This window comes from Loxodonta africana, chromosome 16 (genome assembly GCF_030014295.1).
Source record: "Loxodonta africana isolate mLoxAfr1 chromosome 16, mLoxAfr1.hap2, whole genome shotgun sequence".
Classification (NCBI taxonomy): domain Eukaryota; kingdom Metazoa; phylum Chordata; class Mammalia; order Proboscidea; family Elephantidae; genus Loxodonta; species Loxodonta africana.
Window position 1 is genome coordinate 66645890 of NC_087357.1, and position 21157 is coordinate 66667046.

At 37.5% G+C, this 21157-nt stretch overlaps 1 protein-coding gene across 9 annotated transcripts in view; it reads left to right on the forward strand.

Annotated features, from left to right (window-relative positions):
• Positions 1-2116: 2116 nt before the first annotated feature.
• Positions 2117-21157, forward strand: part of CCAR1 (cell division cycle and apoptosis regulator 1) — a 39621-nt gene continuing 20580 nt past the window's right edge. For 2 of the 9 annotated variants that reach the window (XM_010589179.3, XM_003409298.4), the window contains exons 1-9: positions 2117-2225; positions 7971-8143; positions 8584-8628; positions 10456-10488; positions 12381-12574; positions 14318-14432; positions 14531-14723; positions 19398-19527; positions 19643-19804. In XM_010589179.3, the coding sequence (XP_010587481.1) occupies positions 2153-2225; positions 7971-8143; positions 8584-8628; positions 10456-10488; positions 12381-12574; positions 14318-14432; positions 14531-14723; positions 19398-19527; positions 19643-19804 (1118 nt within the window). In that variant the 5' untranslated portion in view covers positions 2117-2152. Of the gene's footprint in view, positions 2226-7970; positions 8144-8583; positions 8629-10455; positions 10489-12380; positions 12575-12629; positions 13046-14317; positions 14433-14530; positions 14724-19397; positions 19528-19642; positions 19805-21157 lie in introns of those variants that run through there. The other 7 variants (XM_010589181.3, XM_010589182.3, XM_010589180.3 and 4 more) reach the window with 6 other exon arrangements.

Sequence of the window (21157 nt, forward strand, 5' to 3'; positions counted from 1 at the left end):
AAGCCACTGTATTGTACGTTTTAAAATCACTAAAATAGAGAATTCTATGTTAAGTGAGTTTTCCAATTTTTTAAAAGTTAGGAAGATGTCAGCATTTTTTTTTTTTTGCAAGTAACTGAAGTATGAAAACATACAAAAAATGGCGGTGGCGCTTATCGGATCACGTGACCTACCATTGCTTTCTTCCCACTTTCACGATCATCCTTTCCGTCAGAGCATGCGCATAGCCTTAATCCCCTCCCCCGCACATTGTCAACCGAAGCCTTCGTAACGCTTCTTGGACGCGCTTTACTTGTAGCCGGGTCGTGAAAGGGACGAGTGTAAGGAAGAGGAGCCGGGGAGCGCGCACGTAAAGCGTGTTCTCGTAAGCGCCGCTCCTTCGAAGATGGGGAGGAGGGGAGTGGCGTGGAGGAAGAGGGGGGAAGTTGGCGCATGCGCTCAAGGCTGACGGGTTTGAAATGGCTTCGCTGCTAACCCGGAGCCGACTCAGGTGAAGGTCTGGCTAGCGCGGTCGGAGCGGTGGGCTGCCGAGCCGGGGTTTTTAACATCCTACCGGATCTGCGGAAGGGTCGGGACGACTGTTTCGGAAGCACTGCGGCTGCAGGCCGGCGACGGTGGGGCTCTCGTGGGACGCAGGCGGGAGGGACGCGCGCGGCCCCTTTTGTACGAGTCGGAGCAGGCCCCGCGCGACCGGCCCCTCCCCCACCGCCTCGCCGGTCCCTCGCGGCCCTTGACGCGGGCCCAGCTCCTCGGAGCCTCGGCCGGCGGCCCGCGATCGCAGCCCCGGCGTCTTTAGCCGTCCGGCCTCCGGGCTCGGCTCCTCGGGACGAGTCGCCGTGGTGCGCGTTGTGGAGGGAGGATGGAGGCTTTCTCTTTCTTCCCCGGGGGTTAAGGGCCCAGGGCCGTCGGTACCCCCTTCTGGCGGTTCCGTCCCGGCGTCTGGGATGGAGGATTCCACCTGGCGTGGTCTCCGGCCCACGAGGACCTGGGGTGGAGGAAGGTGGATGGCAGAACTCGGGGCCATCCGATTCGCGCAGAGTGGGGGTGGTGGCGTGGGCGGAGACCTTCGCCTTTTCTGGCTCTTTGCGGGGGGGCGAGGGAAGGAGCCCCGGAGGCGCAGTGGTTAAAGCGCTCGGCTGAAAGGTCGGCGGCCAAAGCACCAGCCGCTCCGCGGGAGCAAGATGTGGCAGTCTGCTTCCGTAAGGTTTACAGCCTGGGAAGCCCTGTCGTGCCGTTCTGTCCTACACGGTCCTGTCCTATACATCTCTCCCCTGTGTGGTCGCTGTAGGTCCGAATAGACTCCTTGGCAGTGGGTTTGGGTTTTTTGGGGGGGCGGGGAGAGGTCTTCGCCGTGATTATCTTCAACTACCTTTCCTGTTCCCTGGTTCCTTCCTTGCTCTAACCCAGACCCAGTGCCGTCGAGTCAATTCCTGGGTAAAATGTTCGTTATTTAAATGATATTCTTAAATACCTTTATTCGGAATCTCGTGGCTCCAGTTTCCGTTATTGGTGTGACTGCGACTCTGGCCCTAATCCCCAACCCACTGCCAAAAGAAACACGCAGGCTCTGTATCCTTTTATCGTAAAGTTGTGAACTTGTTAAGAATCGGGGTGGCTAGGTCTTCCGTTTAAACGTGACAGCTTGTAGTCGCAGACCGAAGTGCTTTTCTTGTAAGTCAACTCCTAATGTCATCTTTTAAAATTGGTACCTTTGGTGAACTGTAAAGAGTCCCGGTTGCGCAGTGGTTAAGTTCTCGGTTGCTGACCTAACCAAAAAGTGGTTCGGAGCCCCGGAAGAAAGATGTGGCAGTCTGCTCCGGTAAACATTAGAGCCTTGGAAACCTTGTGGGGCAGTTCTGCTCTGTCTGTAGGGTTGCTGAGACGGAATCGCCTCGATGGCAATGGTTTTGTTTTGTTTTTTTTTTAATGGACTATCTGATGTGAAACGTTTTTGCTGCATTTCAGTTGTCCCTTTGCTCCTTTTCTACTTGCAGTTATTTATTCTTAGACCTACAAAGATGTCCTTGACAAATGTTTCTTTAAAACAGCCTTTTGTGATATTTGTGGTTTGACGACTTTAAAATGTGGATCCTTTCTTAATAGATCGCTGCTATAGAAGAAAAACAAGAGGTTTTTTTTTCCCCCTTGGATCATGGCTCAGTTTGGAGGACAGAAGAATCCGCCATGGGCTACTCAGTTTACAGCCACCGCGGTGTCACAGCCAGGTCAGGCTCCTGAACGCATGTACTGTAAACGTGTGGAGGACGTGTTATGTGATTTAGCCTGTGCATAATATTGTAAAATGCTCATTAATTATGTATCTTTTCTTTAAGTTTCTCTGTAAAGCTCTTTTTAAAAAGATGATCAGCGAGCAAAAAAATGTGTTTTAGTCAACAATTTAGCCAGTTTTTGTTTTTAAATACCTTAAATTGATTAATTTTTAATTGACTTTAATTATCTTAGAAGTTAACAGCCATTCATTCATCAAATATAGACTATACCCTGTTTGGCATGTTAACTCTGTGTATTCATAAGTTATGTTTAAAAGTAAATGTATTTGAAAGCCATACTTTACTAACAGTGGTTTTCAGTTGTCTTTTTAAAGTAGAAAAATGAACTCTAAGGAAGGAAATTATCACTAAAATTGTCGTAAAAGGAGCAAATGAACATTTAAATTTTCAAAACACAAAGTAAACAAAAACTTTTTATTGTTTAGGGCTCATCTGTTTGTTTTTGTAAATTTCTTCCTTTTGGTCCTAGGAAGAATTCTTACCGGTTTTTTACTTTATTGATTGAATCTTAAAGTCTTTAGCTTCTCTCTTATAGCACTGCATTTTTTACTTGAATATAATGCACATAGCATTTAGGAATTTCAAATGAGTTTCCAAGGACCCTACTGAATGATATTTTGAGTTTCTTTCAGTATCCAGAAAAATTGCAGCTTATTCTGTTAACTTGAATACTTATAAAAAAAAATTATGGTACATCTAATAGTCTTTGCTGCATTTTACCTACTTAAAATATCTATTATGTAACTGGAGGTCAGTTGCAGAGAGACTGCAATCTTCTAACTTAGTGTTCTAAAATTTGGTGGAAATGATTATCTAATTATCTAGGTGACCTTTCTCATTCCTTTTACCATAAAAATCCTTGAGTAAGTTCTAAATGAAACTCAACTCTAGATGGACATTGTTTTGATTAAAGGAAATGGTTACTTTAGGGACTCTATTTGGGGGATTAAATGGTCAGCGGTTATTTTGCAGACACCTGAAAATAATGGGAAAAAATTATATTTATTCAGATCCAAATATTTCTCTGCTGTGTTAAAAGTACAGACGGTGGGTTCAGACATAGCAATAATTGTGAGGCTGGCACAGGACTGTTGTACATAGAGTCACTGTGAGTCGGAATTGACAGCGCCTAACAACAGTGTTAAAGGAGAAACTGGTACTGACTTAGTTTTAATGAAACAGGAATTATTAGCAACTAATATCCAGAAGCTGGTGCTGTGTACCGGCACTTTGATAAACTAAACATGTTCTAGCAGATTTTCTCTGCATATAATTTGTTTTAGATTCGTAATATCTATATTGTGTCAATAAAATAGCTGTTATGGTGATATTCTAGTGTCCATAGTTCTTACCACTTATGTTTGCATGTGTGTTATACTCCTGTATTTTCATTGTAAAACTGAGAAAAGGAGGCCAGAGTTTTATGGAACTTGTCAAAGGCAAAGTCAGTAGTGAATATAGGTATTCTCTTTCCATATTTGGCTCTCCATATTTGGCAATAGAGATTTCAAATGTAAATAGTGGGATTTGTGTAAACAGAGCTTATATTTGTGCTGTATGAAATTATTTATGGGCTTTGTTGGACTTCTCAGTCAGAATTTTTCAGAATCAAAAGTTTGCTGACTTATTGTGACTTCAGAAAATAGGCAGTGTTTTGTGTCTAAGCTTAGCTTTTACCATAAAAATCCTTGAGTAAGTTCTAAATGAAACTCAATTCTAGATGGACATTGTTTTGATAAAAAATATAATTTTGGGGTGCTACATTTTTTAGCACCCCAGATGATGAATGAGTTCCGTTCCTAAGCTTGTCTTTAAGTTGAATTTGTACTTAAATTAGAACGGTTATATACAGTTCATATCTAACACCAGTTAATCAGATGTTTATGTTAGTGTATAGCGTACCTTTGAATGCATAAAAAATATTAAACACATACAGAAAATACTAGACACTTCCAGATACACTAAACCATCTTTAATGTAACAATACAATAATAATGTTTTAATCTGTGTCACAAAGAGCGCCTCTCCGTTATTAGGAACCATTGTAGGTACCTTGAATTTTTTATATAGAAGGCTTTATGGGGCTTGGTTGGTCACTGCAAGTTGGACATCCGTAACCTGGGACTGCCTGTACTTCTTGAAAGCTAAATGTTTCCTTACCTTTCTTTTAAAGTGCTCTTTGTAACTAATTCTTTACTCATTAGAGTTTCTCAGAGCCAAGCAAATTTCTTTCAAAGTTCAATCTTTTTCATTTCCGTGGCAAAGTATGTCTTGTTTACACCTAATTTTAATGGAGAACATTTTAACTTGTGCTTGACTCCTGAAGTTTTCTCCAGGCAGCTTCAAATACAATTTGAGGAAAATTTCTGCAAAGAACATTAAAGGACTTTAGGGTAATTGTGTATGTGTCAATTATAGTCTATTTTCTAAAAATGCAACTGTTAAAATATGCTAGATATGTTAGTGTCAGAGGCCACTGTCAGATCCAATAGTCACACAACAGAAAAGGGTTAACCAAATTACTCAACTCAAATAAAATATATTAATTTTTGTACCTGTACTTCTGACTCAGTTTCTCCTGAGAGCAATATAAAAACTCCCGTTCAGTTTCCTCTATGTACATGACATAGCATGGTTTTGTTCAGGCAATGGCTTTGTTATTCAATTTTCTTAGATTATTTTGTATTTGTACTAACTTTTTAAAGAATTCTTGGAAATTTGAAATTTTCATTGTGTTCGCACAGATGAAATTTTAGTGTTTTCACACAGATCACACATTTAAAATAATGTTCAAAACTTCAGTGAAAGCATGAAGACTAGCAGTTATTGCTGAAATCTGTTATAAAATTGAAGGTTTTTGAATTATTTCTTATTAATTTTAATATTGAGCCTGTTCAAGTAAGGAGAGTTTGTAATTCCTAGGTATCACGTCTTTCATTTGTAATTTTATTTTAACCGTCATATTTGATCGAATGTTAAACTTTGACCTTTTTCCCGTTTGAACGTGTCTCAGATTTACCCCTTCTTCATTTCACATTTAGGCCTTATGCTTGTCATATTTGAATAACTGCATTTAGCAACAGCTTTCTCTTGCTCCCATGCCAAAGTTTCTCACCTGTCAGGCCCTTCTGTTCCTTTCCCAGGTCTTGTTATATGTTATATATCTTGTTACATGGTATTTATCAACACAGATCCCTCACTTCAGTGAGGAAGCTCTTTTCCTCATCTTTCACTTGGTGGAGATGCTTATCTTTTTTGTCCTTTATTTCGTTCTGACTGCTTGCTTCTATTTGCTTTTCTCTCTTGCCAACTGGGTATGCTGCAGCTTATTTCTCCTGAGCTCCAATGCACCTGTCAGATGTGATCTTCCTAAAGCATAGTTCCTATTGAAATTACAGCATTTTTCAAAGCTGGATGGAACCTGAGCTAGAGTCTGTCCCAACTCTTTTCTCTAAGAGATAAAGAAATTGAGGCCCAGAAAGGTACAGAAATTTGTTTTAAGATCTCTCAGCAAGTCATAGCAGAGTCAGTTTTGGGACTCCAGAATTGCGGTTCATTACGTCTTCCATTATTCCCTCTTATTCATCTGCAGAAATATCTTCCAGGAGTTCTAGAATATAGTTCAGACTTCTTAAGGGTAATATTCAAGGGCTTCTTTTTTTCTACTTTTCCAACCCTATTTCTCCTACACGGTGATGTATTTGTTCTTTTCTTACTGTTCAGCCTGTTTTTCATCTCCTAGGTGAAATGCCAGTGACAGTCATACTAGAAAAATACTAGGGACCAGAGCTTTTAGATGTGAAAATTTAATAGTTTTCTATTGTATAAAGAGACTGTGGGGGAGGGGCAATGAGAGAGGTGTTTGACAAATCACTGGCTGAATCTTAAAATGGTCTTTAGCTCAATTACATTGACTAGGGGTATCTTGTTTTACACTACCTTTTTTGTCAATAATACTACTTTTTAAATTTCATGCTTACGGAATATTTTACTTATCATATATATCTTGCATGTATCTCTTCAAAATACGCAAGTATTTTGTTATTATTGTTAGTTGCCGCTGAGTTGATTCCGACTCATTGCAACCTCATGTGTGCAGAGTAGAACTGCTGCATAGGGTTTACAAGGCTGTGACCTTTCCGAAGCAGATTGCCAGGCCTGTCTTCTGAGACGACTCTAGGTGGGTTAGAACCACCAACCTTTCAGCTTAATAGTCAAGCACTTAACCATTTGCGCCACCCAGGGAGTCTAGGTGCTTGCTTATTAGTCATGCTGTATGCTAGGTGAACTTAAAATTATTAGAACCTTGAATATGAAAAAATTTTGGTATGATATAGAATTTCGTTACCACCATGTATCTATCAGTTTGTTGTACTTCGGTGGCTTTCATGTTGCTGTGATACTGGAAGCTCATGTTTCTCATGCTTTTGTAAAAGAAGCAGCCAGATATGTTACTTGACTAAAATAAAAATATTTACGTGTATATGTATATAATTGCAAAAATATGAAAATGTGGGAATGTATTTAACAGATCAGACCTCTTCTCAACCATTTCTTTTGACCATTTTTAAGGTGACTATATTGTAGCTATAGAGAAAAAATGAACTAATTCAGGAACACAGGTGATTGAAGCCGATATCAATACCCGTGTTTTAAATGTGAGTCTGCTTTTCCTGCCTCCTCGTTCTGGCCTGGTCGGCCTTTAAATCCCCATCACTTGAATTAGCTGCTCAGATTTGAAGATTCCCGGTCTTTTCCATACACAGAATGGCTGACCTGTATATGCTTCACTTACACTAGTTATCCCTTGATAGAGTTGCGTGTTTCCAACCCATAATTTGGTAGAAGAGGAAGATTGCTGCTGGTATGGGACTTGTTTAAACACTGCTTCTGCTGTATTATAGCAAATCGTCTCTGAAACTTTTTCTAAGAGTAAAAAGTGCACATAAAATCTACTAAGGTTTGTTGTTAATACATATTTTTTCCTCATCCTCTAAGCCTGCCTGGCTTGTGGTCTCATCTAGTGAGAGCTGATATGGCAGACTGTCCTGTTTACTTTTGACCGGTGGGTATTAGCATAAAACCAAAACCAAACCCGTTGCCATCCAGCCTATTCCAACTCATAGCCACCCTAGAGGACAGAGTAGAACTGCCTCCATAGGGTTTCCAAGGCTGTAAATCTTCACTGAAGTAGGTTGCCATGTTTTTCTCCCCCGGATTAGCTGGTGGGTTTGAACTGCCGACCTTTTGGTTAGCAACCAGGGCCTAACCACTGTACTACCAAGACTCTGTCTGTAAAGATTATAGCCTTGGAAACCCTGTGGGGGAGTTCTGCTCTGTCCTGTAGGATCCCTGTGAGTTGGAATCAACTCGACAGCAACAGGTTTAGTTTGGATTTTTCCTAAAAAATACTTTGTAGGTTTGGTTGGGTTTATTCTGAAGTATAATTTTATAGAACACTCATGATATGAATTATTTGATATAAAACCTATGACATCTGGGGTGGGACGTGCATCCATTAAATTCAATAAGCATTACTAAAATTGTTCTTTAAGTTTTTTTTTTTTTTTTTTTTACTAACCAGTGGCAAACCTTGATACACAACTAAGCACCCATGGAAAATTCCTAGAAGGGACTCATTTTAATTTTTTTTTATTTTTTATTTTAATCTCATTTTAGCTGCATTGGGTGTTCAGCAGCCCTCACTCCTTGGAGCATCTCCTACCATTTATACACAGCAAACTGCGTTGGCAGCAGCAGGCCTTACCACACAAACTCCAGCCAACTACCAACTAACTCAGACTGCGGCGTTGCAGCAACAAGCCGCGGCCGCAGCAGCTGCATTGCAACAGGTGAATCTTCAAGAGGTTGTAAAGTGACAGAGAAAACTGTAGAAAATCTGCATAGCTAGGCTCACTACTATCACTTTTTAATGAATGAAGGAAGAATTTTAGGCCTTTATTATGCTTTTGTTTTTTTTTTCTTCCTGATCATAAAAATTATGTATACCTAACACATGCAGACAAGCATAGTTACATAGTCAGAATTCTTCAGCTTTTAAATGGAGCAGTTTTTATACCTTAATTAGTTGAACAAAATTCAGTTTTTGGTGGGTCCCAGAATATAAGTAATCACCATTTTGTTTATTTTAGATGGCATTTAATCGTTCCAGGACATTTCTTTTGAGTGTAATCTTGGCTATATTTGTATGTAAGTGGTTTACTTTTTGAGAATGACTAAAACTAATATCCAATTTTTCTTTGAAAAATCTGTTGGTATTTTTTTTTCCCAGCAATATTCACAACCTCAACAGGCCTTGTATAGTGTGCAACAGCAGGTTAGTTTATATTTTCCATCTTAAAAAGTTATTTTAAAGCAGCCATTTGTTTCAAAATTCATTTGATATAGTGTTTAATTCCTGTCAGCTACCTTCATGTGTGATTTGAATTCTTTGGGGGTGGGGGAAATGAGGTATGTAAAAAGGAATGTCTCCAAGGCAGAAAGAGATAGGAGGGGGTTCTCAAAAACCCAAGTCCTCGACTACCGGCCAGTCTTTGTCACGTGTGTTTTAAGGACATATGCATAGGATAGTATGGAAAGAATCCCTCTATTACTGTTTGGCCCTGTACTCCTGTCTGGAACCGCTAGCCCTACTTTGCTGAATTAGACCACATGTGAAAATGAAAAGCTGCCTTTTTCCATCTGAAGCCTAGAAGATTGGACTTCAGCCTTTTTTTTTTTTTTAAAGCAGTGGACTCTCCTTTTTTTTCCCAAAATGAAATTGTGTGTGGAAATCTTATGTACAGAATATAAAAATAGAGCTGTTGAAAATAGGGGAGCGCCCTCCCCTACAGTTCCATCCCTACTCCCAAGGCACATATGAACAATTCGAAGAACTGTGACTTAGATTAAAAGTAAGTTTCTTCGATGTCCTTTCTCTGGGCTCCACCTCTAATCACGTTCCTTAAGGTTTTACATTTATGATAGGGTGAGGTAGGAAAAACTGAACCCAAGGAGAAGGTATGTCAAGGGAAAGAGAGTTTGCCCTGAAAATAGTACGCTCAAGCCTAAGGTAGATAAGCTCTAGCCTAAGTACCCGTTCTAGGCTTTTCCAGGGCTAGGAGATAGTTTTCAGTCCTTCTCAGTACCTGAGCCATTCAGAAGTTTCAGGAAAGTATAATAGCCAGAAGTAAAGGGATGCAAGAGAAAGGGACCAAAAGCTAGATCCAAAGACACTGAAGAAGCATGAGGTACCTCAGTTCATAAGCTGTTGTCCCAGAACATAGCCCAATTTCGTTCTTAAGCCATTTGAGGCTTGAGAAACATTACATTTTCCCTGCGGATTACAGTGTTCCACTAATAATTTTTATCAACCTCTGAAAAACTGACGAGATTGATTTCAAAACAGCTATCTTGTTTTCAGAGTACCCTCAGACTTATTTTAGTGCTGTTATAAAATATTAAATATTATGATTTATTAGGTTGAACTGTGTAAAAATGGCAATAATCAACTGTTCACTTAATAGAAAATTGTAATTTAGTGTTATTTAACCTGTAACACGTGGGCCTAGGTAAACTGAGTGTATTAAATCAGAACCTCATGTAGGTTTTTTTCCTAACTTAAGTCATTTCTAGTTCAGTGTTTTAACTTCCCCATTCCCAGAAATTCCTTTTTGCTTTCTGGTAATGTTACACTTTGCTATTGCCAAGGAAACCCTATGTCAGATTGTTTGGTCTTTCATGGTTCCTATGCCTCTAGTAAATCTGACCATCAAAAGTGCTTCTCATTTTAGGGACATATGAATTGAATGGCTACTGGTATTTTTTGATGTTACTGAATGATAATACTGAATCATTTTTGTACATGAAAATTAACATGTTGTCAAACTAGAAATCTTCCCCTCTAGGGACCTGTGGGATTGTTTTGGTGGATGTTTTCACTATGAAATAGCAACAAAACAAAAAAAGATCTTTTAATTGGAATCTGCTAAGTGCGACTCTTATATATGGGGTCCACAGATGTTAGAAAAAGGAAACCTTATACATTTAATGACTTCTTTTACTTTTTACATTGTTCTTGATTAGAAATATTTAATAGAAATGTTTTCCTTTTATTAAGCATCTTTGAAACAATTCTAATTTTCTTTCTTTTCTCTGTTTCCAGTTACAGCAACCCCAGCAGACCCTATTAACACAGGTTAGTTTGGCATTACTTTATTTCTTTTGGATACCTGAATAAAGAGTGGACCAAAGTTGTGTCCCTATTCTAGTTTTTCTGTCAGGGTTTAAAGATGAATATTTGTTGAATTCACATAATAGTTTAGCAATATAATGTTAAATAAAGATTTAAAAGTGTGTGGTTTTGTGCGTTTTCTTTTGTGCTTTTTGATTGTCCAGCTGTGATCCAGTTTTAATGAATAAGTCCTGTTTTAGACAATACTTATTTTGAGTTTTATGTTTCCTTTGTAGCTAACACTTGCGAGAATTTTTTTGTACATGTTGCTTCTTTAGCTTTAGTAGGTAGAGTTATTGTATTACCCTATCAGCTTAGTTTTTTTTAGCAACGTTTAATAAAAGATTTTGAACTTCTAATGTGGTGCTATTTTTCTATAAAATGCCTACATTCTCAAGAAGGAAGACTTCAGATCTGGATTTATTTAAAGTTCACTGGTTGGTAAAGCAATTTGGCCATATCTAAAATAATTTTAAATGCACCTGTTTGAAATATTTAAGCAAGCAACTTCACTTCTGAGAATTGGTCCCAAAAATGCACTCACATATATACAAAATGACCTGTGAGCTGGGATATTCGTTGCAAAAAATTAGAAACAACCTAAAAGTCCTAAATAGGGGACCAGTTAAATATATTATGGTAAGAATTGGTAAACTGTCTCTATGTAAGAACTTCTTATAGTCTGTTGCATGTTTTATTTATATATATATACACACACACATATGTGTGTAAATATATATTCCTTTTAAAAGTATAAAAACCGTTCTTAGATAATAGGCCGTAATAAAGCAGGCCATGGACTGACTTGGCCTATGGCATAGAGAGAAATACTGTACAGCTGTTAAAAAGGGAAGAAGAATCTCTTTACTTACTGATAGGAAGTGATATCCCAGATATGTGAAGTGGAAAGTAGTATAATGCACTATGTGTTATATGCTTCCATTTATATAAGGGGGAGGGAGACATCAGTTCTGTATCTACCTATCTATACGCTTATATTTGCATAAAACATCTTTAAGAGGATCTGAAATAATAACTAGTGACAGTGATTGCCTCGTGGATAGGGACCTGGATAGCTGAGGATAAGAGGTAGGAGAAAAGCTTTTATATCTCTTAGTCTTGGATCTGTTGCTTGTTTATTTATAAATAAGTTTTAATTGAGAAATTAGCACCACTTTGTTTTTATTAAAGAACTGAAATTGACCCACATCTATCATATTTTCGATCCCCAATATTGGGATTTGCAAATTGAATAGAAAAGCTGTAAAAGTTTGTCACTTGTTAAAATAGATTTCCCAAAATTTGCCCTGAAGACCATTAGTGTCTTGAATGTTGCAGAGATTTCATGAGAAAATAATTGTGTGGTCAAAGTTGAAGGAATGCTGAGTTTTCTTTATTATATATGACTTTCTTGAGTATAATGCCAGTGTGGATTGCGAATTTTGAAGAGGAAGCTAAAATACGAGCTGTTTTTTAAAACTCATTGGACCGTGGGGCCTTTTTTCCCGGCTTAACCTGTGGGAACACTTATCTAAGTGACCAAATTAAAGAAATAGATCCAATGTAACTTACAGTTTTTGAGACTTGATTCTTACCTTTAAACTGTACATGTCATTTTTTAACTTCAAATACATTTTTAACATTTTGGGTTAGTTTTAGGTAGTCATTTAAAATTTTTAGATAGTTTCAAATCATTTCCATAGTTTGATGTTGATTATGGTTTTGGGTTTTTTGCTCAATGGTTTTTGATTTTTGGGTTTATTTTTCCCCTCAACAATTTTTACATGTATAATTCAGTGACAGTGATTTCATTCTCCTAGTTGTTAAACTGTCCTTGCTATGATTATGTTTTATAGCCAGCTGTTGCATTGCCTACAAGCCTTAGCCTGTCTACTCCTCAGCCTGCAGCACAGATAACTGTATCATACCCAACACCACGGTCAAGTCAGCAACAAACCCAACCTCAGAAACAACGTGTTTTCACAGGAGTGGTTACAAAGCTACATGATACATTTGGATTTGTGGATGAGGATGTATTCTTTCAGCTTAGGTAAACTTCATTAGGTGTTGGCCTTCTTGTATTTAGCATTAAGTATATTGATAAAGCACCTGCTTAATAGTGGCATGGGATTGTGTTTTAGCTATAATTTATCTCTTTTATAATCATTCAGCTTTTATTGTATTTCTACCCATGACCTGTTTTTGTTTGTTTTTTATTTGTCATTGGTTTGCCTTTTTTTTTCCTTGTAAGCTTTTTGATGGAGAACGTGATAAGAGATAGCTTTTGGTAACTGAACAAACTAGTTATAGTGAAAAGAGTCCTGGTGGCGTAAATGGTTAAACACTTGGCTGCTAACTGAAAGGGTTGGCGTTTTGAACCTATCCAGCTACTCCACAGGAGAAAAACCTGATGACTTGCTTCTGCCAAGATTACAGCCAAGTAAACCCTATGGGGAAGCTCTACTCTGTCATATGGAGTCACTACGAGTCAAAAATGACTCAGCAGCACCCAACATTTATGGTGAATTCCTTTTTTTTATTGTGCTTTAGTGAAAGTTTACAAATCAAGTCAGTCTCTCATACAAAAACTTACATACACGTTGCTATGTACTCTTAGTTGCTTTCCCCCCAAAGTGACAGCACACTCCTCCTCTCTACCCTGTATTCCCCGTGTCCATTCACCCAGCTTCTGTCCCACTCTGCCTTCTCATCTCGCCTCCAGACAAGACCTGCTATGGTGAATTCTTTATAAATGTTTTGTAACAGTTAGGTGACGTTTATCATCTAATAATATTCATGGTTAGACTTACGTTAAGATTAGGGCATAAAGTCATATGTGTCCTTTTAAATTTAATCTTTTATGTGACATATAATCAGTAACATTGTTCTTATAGTGAAAAATTAATAAATGAGAATTAAATGTTTGATGAACTAACATGTTCACAGTAGCACTTCAGTAATTTTGTGGTAGTTGCAGGAAATAAGAATTTTCTTAGACTTTTCAAATATATTTCTAATGAACTTTCTTATATCTGGGAAATTAATTTTTTTTCTCCTTTTATTGCGCCTTAAGTGAAAGTTTACAGCTCAAGTTAGTTTCTCATACAAAAATTTGTACACACACTGTTATGTGACCCTAGTTGCTCTCCCTATAATGTGATAGCAAACTCCTCCTTTTCTGGGAAATTGAATTACTGTGCAAGATTTATCTATAAGTGGCGATGGTTTTTGTCTCCTACTGGACTGAGTATTTTCCATCTTTTCTGTATTTCTCTCATCTTTCCAGAGCCCAAAACAAATCTTACTCCTAGATTATAAAAGTTAGGAAGGGACACAGTATTAGAATATGGGGTGGTAAATTATTTCTTCTACTTCAAACCTGTGTTTATACAAAGAGGGTGAAATATGATCAGTTCTAAAAGAAATATATCTGGGAGGTATATCTGATTTTTTAAAAATGGCTTTCCAGGCTTGCATTTCAGATACAAACTCCCCAAAAAACCAGCTGTAGTCAAGTCGACTCTAACTCATGACAACCCCATGTATGTTAGAGTAGAACTGTGCTCCATAGGGTTTTCAGTGATTGATTTTTCAGAAGTAGATGACCAGGCTCTTCTCTGGGTAAACTTAAACCTTCAGCCTTTCAGTTAGCAGCCGAGTGTGTTAACCATTTGTACCACCCAGGTACTCTTATTTTATAAATAAAATACTAAGCATGTAAATCTTTTTGGGGGAGAAATCTGTTTTAATTGTTATATTTAAGGGAATTCTTTTTTTTTTTTTTCCTTTGTAGTGCTGTCAAAGGGAAAACCCCCCAAGTGGGTGACAGAGTTTTGGTTGAAGCTACTTATAATCCTAACATGCCTTTTAAATGGAATGCACAAAGAATTCAGACGCTACCAAATCAGGTACATAAAGTATTGAGTTAAGTATTATAGAATTGTGGTAATTGGGTCTTAGAATTCATGAGTATTTTTCTCTTAAATTTAATTTTATTATTTTTAAGAATCAATCTCAAACCCAGCCTTTACTGAAGACTCCCCCTGCTGTCCTTCAGCCAATTGCACCGCAGACTACATTTGGTGTTCAACCTCAGCCCCAGCCCCAGTCACTGCTGCAGGCACAGATTTCAGCAGCTTCTATTACACCACTCCTGCAGACTCAGCCGCAGCCTTTATTACAGCAGCCACAGCAGAAAGGTATTCCGGGCAGTAATAGATCTTTGCTGTTTATGTTTCCGACTGACGTATAACTCTAGTTGTTACAAATTATAGTGATAGTATACAAAGAGAAAATTCAAAGATAAGCTCTTGGTGGACTTAAAACAAATATCAAAACAGTTAATCCCCTGCCATCCTACTGGTAGCTTAAATGTAATGGAGAAAAATATTTTTGAGACTTATTGTTTATAAATATACCAAAAATGTTTTATATACGTGCAGAGTCTAATGATAGCACTTCAAATTACTCATTGAACCGTATTGGATCAAATGAATGCATTGTGTCTTAAATTTTCCTTTGTAAGTTGATTGTTTAGAACTCTGGACATTTTCTTATGGAAGCAGTGTTAAAAAATGTAATTGTGGCATTTTCTCAAATACATCATACAGGAAAATGATAGAACATTACACTGTAACAAGTTACTATTAAATGAACACCATGGAATCACTACTCAGGTCAAAAAAAAATACATTGCCAGCCTTTCTTTTAATAGCTTGACCCTGCAGGTGTGTCTTCGTGCTATACAACTTAGCATTGTCTCTTTTTGAACTTTACTTAATGTGTGATTCCATTTATATAATCTTTTGTGTAAGATTTCTTCATTTTAACATTGTTTAAAGTTTTTCGTACTATTCTGTGTGGCTTTTGTTTGTTCATTTTACTTGTGGATAATATTCAATTGTATCGATATTATACGATATATATGTTTGTTTTGGAAAACATTTGGATTCTAGTATTTGGCAGTTTCTGAAAATGCGTGAGTTTCTGCACACACATGCAAACATTTGTATATGTGTGCATATATATACTTGTATGTGTACATAAATATATACATATATACATGCGTGTGTGTGTGTGTGTGTGCACATACAGAGTTCCACCCTATACCTTCAGATGAAAGTTCTGGGTCAGAGGGTACTATGTGTAGCATAAACTTACTAAATGATGGCAAACTGTTTTCTAGACTACTTGGTTCTTCCATGTATCTGATCGTTGGCCCTGTGATTTCTGATTTATTTTTTTTTCCTTTCTCACCTTTTTCTTTCCTAAGAGACTTTTTCAGTTGTGAATTGGGACTTGAATAACCTTTTTCCCCTACTGCTGTCTTCAGCAGGAAGTATGGCTCTGTGAGAGGGCTCAGGGAAGCCGTGTTTCTCATGCCGATGTGTCCCATGGCTCAGTGGATGGTTGACGGGAGTACTGAGAATAGGGTGGAAATATATAGAAGAGAGAAAAGAGTTGTGATAGGATGGGGTTGATTTCAGTGGAGTTGGGTGTGTGCTAAGGAACAATTGCTAGAAAGGTAGAGAAATCTCCAGTGGCAACTAGGATTGCTTAAGCAATGCTACCCTTTAAATCTTTAGCTTACGTAGAATAATTTAATATAAGAAGCGTTAAGTTAGCTGTTCTTTTTTCCCCCAAATTTTTATTATGAAAATTTTCAGATATACAGGAAAGCTGAAGTAACAGCATAATGATCACTTTTGTGCACTTACTACCTAGATTGGACAGCTGTCAGTGTTCTTCCATGTTTCATTTGTCTGTATATGCATATGTGTGCGTATACGAATATATACACTTTTTTGTCGCTTAATCTTTTGAAGTAATTAGGAGACATTATGGTGTTTTCCCCTTAAATTCTTAAGCACGTCCCTCTTAAAAACGATGTTTTCCTGTATTTGCACAACCCGTCATCACATATAAGCAAAACATTTAAATATTCTAGTTTATATTGAAATCAACCAGTTGTCCTTAAAATGTCATTTAAAGATTTCTTTCCCCCAAAACAAGAGCCAGTCGGGTTTTATGCGCCATATTTAGTTGTTTCTTTAGTCTTTATTTATTTATTTTTATCGTAAGATAGTTTCCTTATTTTTTTTTTTCTCTCAACAGTCTGTAGGTTTTCTTTTTTACTCTTTTGGTGTGAGGTTTTTTGATGAGCATAAGTGTTTGATTTTTAGGAGCTCTCAGTTATCTAGCTTATCTTCTGGTGTTTGTGCATTGCTAGTTATGGTTTGTATTATATTTATGCCGTGTATTAGGGCCTCTAGCATTGTTCCAATTTTTTCATCCGTAATCTGTCGTTTTAGGTTTTATATTTAGGTCTTTGATCCGTTTTGATTTTTTTGTGGATGATGTGAGGTATGGGTCAAGTTTCATTTTTTTACAGATGGACATCCATTTTTGCCAGCACCATTTGTTAAAAAGGCTGTCTTTTCCCCACTTAATGGACTTTGGTCCTTTGTCAAAGATCAGCTGACCATAGAGGGGGGATTTACGTCTGGGTTCTTGATTCTGTTCCATTGGGCAATGTTTCTGTTGTCGTACCAGTACTAGGCTGTTTTGACTACCATGGCTGAACAGTAGGTTCTGAGATAACACTGACATTTTTAAGAACTTGGGCTGGTTGACTTGTAGATTCTTGTAAAAAGTTCATTGTTCTGGATTTGTCACGGTACATTGTTCCTCTATTAAATAACCCATAAACTAGAAGTTAAACCTATAGGCTTTTGGCATTATAGATGATATTTTATAAATTATACTGGATTGTATTAGGAGGCACATGTTGTCAGGTTGTTTCACTGTTAAGTTATGCTAAGTTTGATAACTTGGCTGACGTCGTGAACATCGCATCCCTCCATTTTAAGGAGACCTGTATTTCTTTGCAGGTAATCTGTAATGATACTTCAGCACCCTGTGAATATCTTTTTCTACAGCAGTCTTTAATTTGGTATCTGTAGACCAGGAGTCAGCAAACTACAGCTGTTGATTAGGTCCATGGCTAAGAAGAAGAGTGATTTTTACATTTTTGGATGGTTGTAAAAAATATATAAATGTACGTTATGGATCAAGACTGTGTGTGGATTGCAAAACCTAAAATATTTACCGTCTAGCCCTTTACAGAAAATTTTTGTTAACTCTTACCTTAGGTGATTCTTGCCTGAATTAGTTATTTCATTATAGGTTTCAGAATGATGATTTTTTTAATGATTTCATCTTGCCTGCATTTATTAGCTGTTTTATGGAGCCCTGGTGGTGCACCAGTTAAACATTTGGCTGCTAACCAAAAGGTCAGCAGTTCAGTTCCACCAGCCACTACCTAGAAACCATGTGAGGTAGTATTACTCTGTCCTCTAGGGTCGCTATGATTCAGAGTTGACTCGATGGCGATGGGTATGGTTTGGGTTTTATTATATAGCAATGACTGTGAGTATGGCACAGACAGTGCAGTGTTTTAGTCTATTGTACATAGGGTCACTATGAGTCGGAACTGAGGGCACCTAACAGCATTTGCAGGGAAGAACTTTTCCTCATGAACTGGGAGATTCTGTTTACCAACTTGCAAAATAAGGAGTTGGTGTTAAAACTCTTCTCTGATGGTGGCAATGGGTGTTTTCCTTTGTTACTTGTGTTTTATTTTTAAGTATTATTGTGGTCTCGTGGGGTTTTATTTATTCAGCTATTTATCCTTAAAAATTTTTATTTTTGGTGCTTTAATTGTCCAAATATGGCCAGTGGGAGCCCCTTTAAGCTGACTGTGTGTCCTTTTCAGATGCTTCCATTAGACTTTGAGTACTTTTTTCTTTCTTACACAAGATGTCCCACTGAGGGTGTTGCTAAGTTGTAAGCTGCCTATATGTTTTCTGAAGTAGCACGGAGAGTGAAAGGGAAATAAGCATCAAAAAAGCATAAGAACCCTGCTGACATACACATTTTTTATCCGTAATGAGAAATCAGACTCATATTGAATGAATTTTTTAGGAAACACAGTATTTGAGAGTTTTTTTCCTATTACATCCTACAGAGCAATAACTCAGATAAACACTATACTGGACATCATACTGGAAATTAATATCTTTATCATAGCCTGGGGCCAGAAAAATATGATCTAATATGATAGAAATGTGATCTAGTTCAGTTCTGAGTATGATATAAAAATATGATCTCATGTATCATGTAATCAAGTAGAAGGCACAGAGTGGAACTTGTACGTATGTATGTGTAGAAACTTGTGCATGTTGCCCTTGAACACATATATGAGAAATTTTAGAGGTGATCTAGTTCAGCTTTAAACACGATTCCATGTATCATTTCATCAGGTAGAATGAAATTATTTATCCTGTATCCTTGTTTTTTTTTTTTTAATCCTGTGATTTGTGATAGTTATGTCTACCCTTCATAGACCTGTAAGTTGAATAATTCTAATGGAGTTTTAGCAAATTTTCAAGGAAAAACATCTTTTTAAATCCTTGTGGCTTGACAGAATGTTGAGATACATAGGATGAGTATTTTAATCTGGAGTTGTGAAGGATGTGATTATTCTAATAACTCTTTTTGAAATATTTACATCTGTCCATAAGTTACTTTAAGTTTGCATTGTACCAAGGAAGGTTCTCTCCTATCTGAGTGAAATAGATAATTGACTGTCATGTTTCAGGATGAAATTGTTATTTTTGAATACTAGGAAGAATTCATCATGACAGTACCTATTTTGTCTTAAATTATCAATTATGCTTTTAAAAACTGCTTCAGTGATTCCCAATTATTTGGCAGTGTTCATCGGGCCAGTGATTTTTATCTATAAAGTTTAACCAGATAATGCTTTTGAACTTTGTTTAAATAAGTCAAAGTTCTTTCTGTATCTTTTTAAGCTGGTTTATTGCAGCCCCCTGTCCGTATAGTTTCACAGCCACAACCAGCACGAAGGTTAGATCCACCGTCCAGATTTTCAGGAAGAAATGACAGAGGGGATCAAGTACCTAACAGAAAAGAGGACCGGAGGTATGTCAGTAGGTATACTGTGGAGTCTTGTTTGTGTTACCATTATACTTACTTTAATAAAGAACTCTTCCATAATGCCAAAAATGTTAGTAATTTTAGAAAACTTTGCTTTAAGTCGTGAAAGGGAGAGAGAAAGACGGAGATCCAGAGAAAGATCGCCTCAGAGAAAACGTTCCCGGGAGAGATCTCCCCGAAGAGAGAGAGAGAGATCACCTCGGAGGGTTCGACGTGTTGTTCCACGTTACACAGTTCAGTTTTCAAAGTTCTCTTTAGATTGGTAAATTCTTTTTCTTCCCTTTGTTTTATTGAATTACTAACTTCATCATTTTTAATACAAATAAATACCTTTGGAATCAGAGGTCATGTTCAAGTTACCAAGAATTTCTGAGCTTCACCTGCTAAATGGAGATAATAATGAACTAGCGGAATTATTGTGAGGATAAGTTGAGTTAGTATCTAAAGCACTTGATGGTAGTGGGCTGTGGTGGTCAACTAAATAATAGCTATAAACTTGTAATGCATACGAAGGGCAACTTGATAAGTAACTTTAAGGGAAAGGTAGAGTAATCTGAGGACCTTGGCAAATGTGTATAAAATAATCAACAGATGGGAAATCCAAGAACAACCTTAAACCAGAAGTATCCCTGGGAGTTTTCTTAAACAAATAATTTAGCTTAACTAGTATAAAAATGAGCATTATGTTCCTTTCAGAACTGTCTATACGGGATCAAAGTGACTACAGCAACTCAAAAGATTAGATAAAAACCTTAGGGGGCACGGAGTTTATATTCATGAGGGAGGAACAACCTAGAAGAGGAGGGTGAGAGTGGATGCACAACTCTGAGAGTGTCATCAATGTCAATGAATTGTATGTGTAGAAATGGTTGAATTGGTGCATGTTTTGCTGTGTATATTCTCAACAACAAAATATAAAAATATTAAAAAAAACGAACAATTAATAGTAAAATAACAAAAATGAATTATCAAAAGCAGTGTTCAAAAGCTGTTTAGCCTAGACACTGTATGCACTTCAGTGGCCTTGAGGGGGAATTCCTGCATTTCAACAAAGTATAATAATTAATATTGGTCTATCAAAAGTTAAAATTTCTGTAATCGTCAGTTCTAGATCTTGTGAACACATAGTATATTTTATGTAAACCAAAGAAGAGGGAAGTGATGGTTCAGTGGGGAACTCTTGCTTCGGTGCAGGATACTTGGGTTTGATTCTCAGCCAGCGCACTTCAAGCATAGCCGCCACTGGTTTTTCAGTGGAGGCTCGTGTGTGTGGCTGTAGTGCTGAACAGATTTCAGCAGAGCTTCCAGACTGAGACACTAGGAAGAAAGTCCTGGCAACCTACTTCCAAAAAATCAGCTTGTGATAAAACTGTGTCTGATCCTGTTGTGCATGGGGTCGCTGTGAGTCCAGAGCCAACTCGATGGGAGCTAACAATGCCAAGAAAATCTCGCTTTAAAGCTTGTTGATATTTCTTATGTTAGTTGGTGTTCATATGCTTGTGCTTGAGGTCAAATCTACTCTTAATTTATACTAATTTTCTTGTTATCTTTGTTTGCTCTGATACTTAAAATATCTAGGCTGCATATTTCAGAGAAATCCTTTGGAAATAAAACT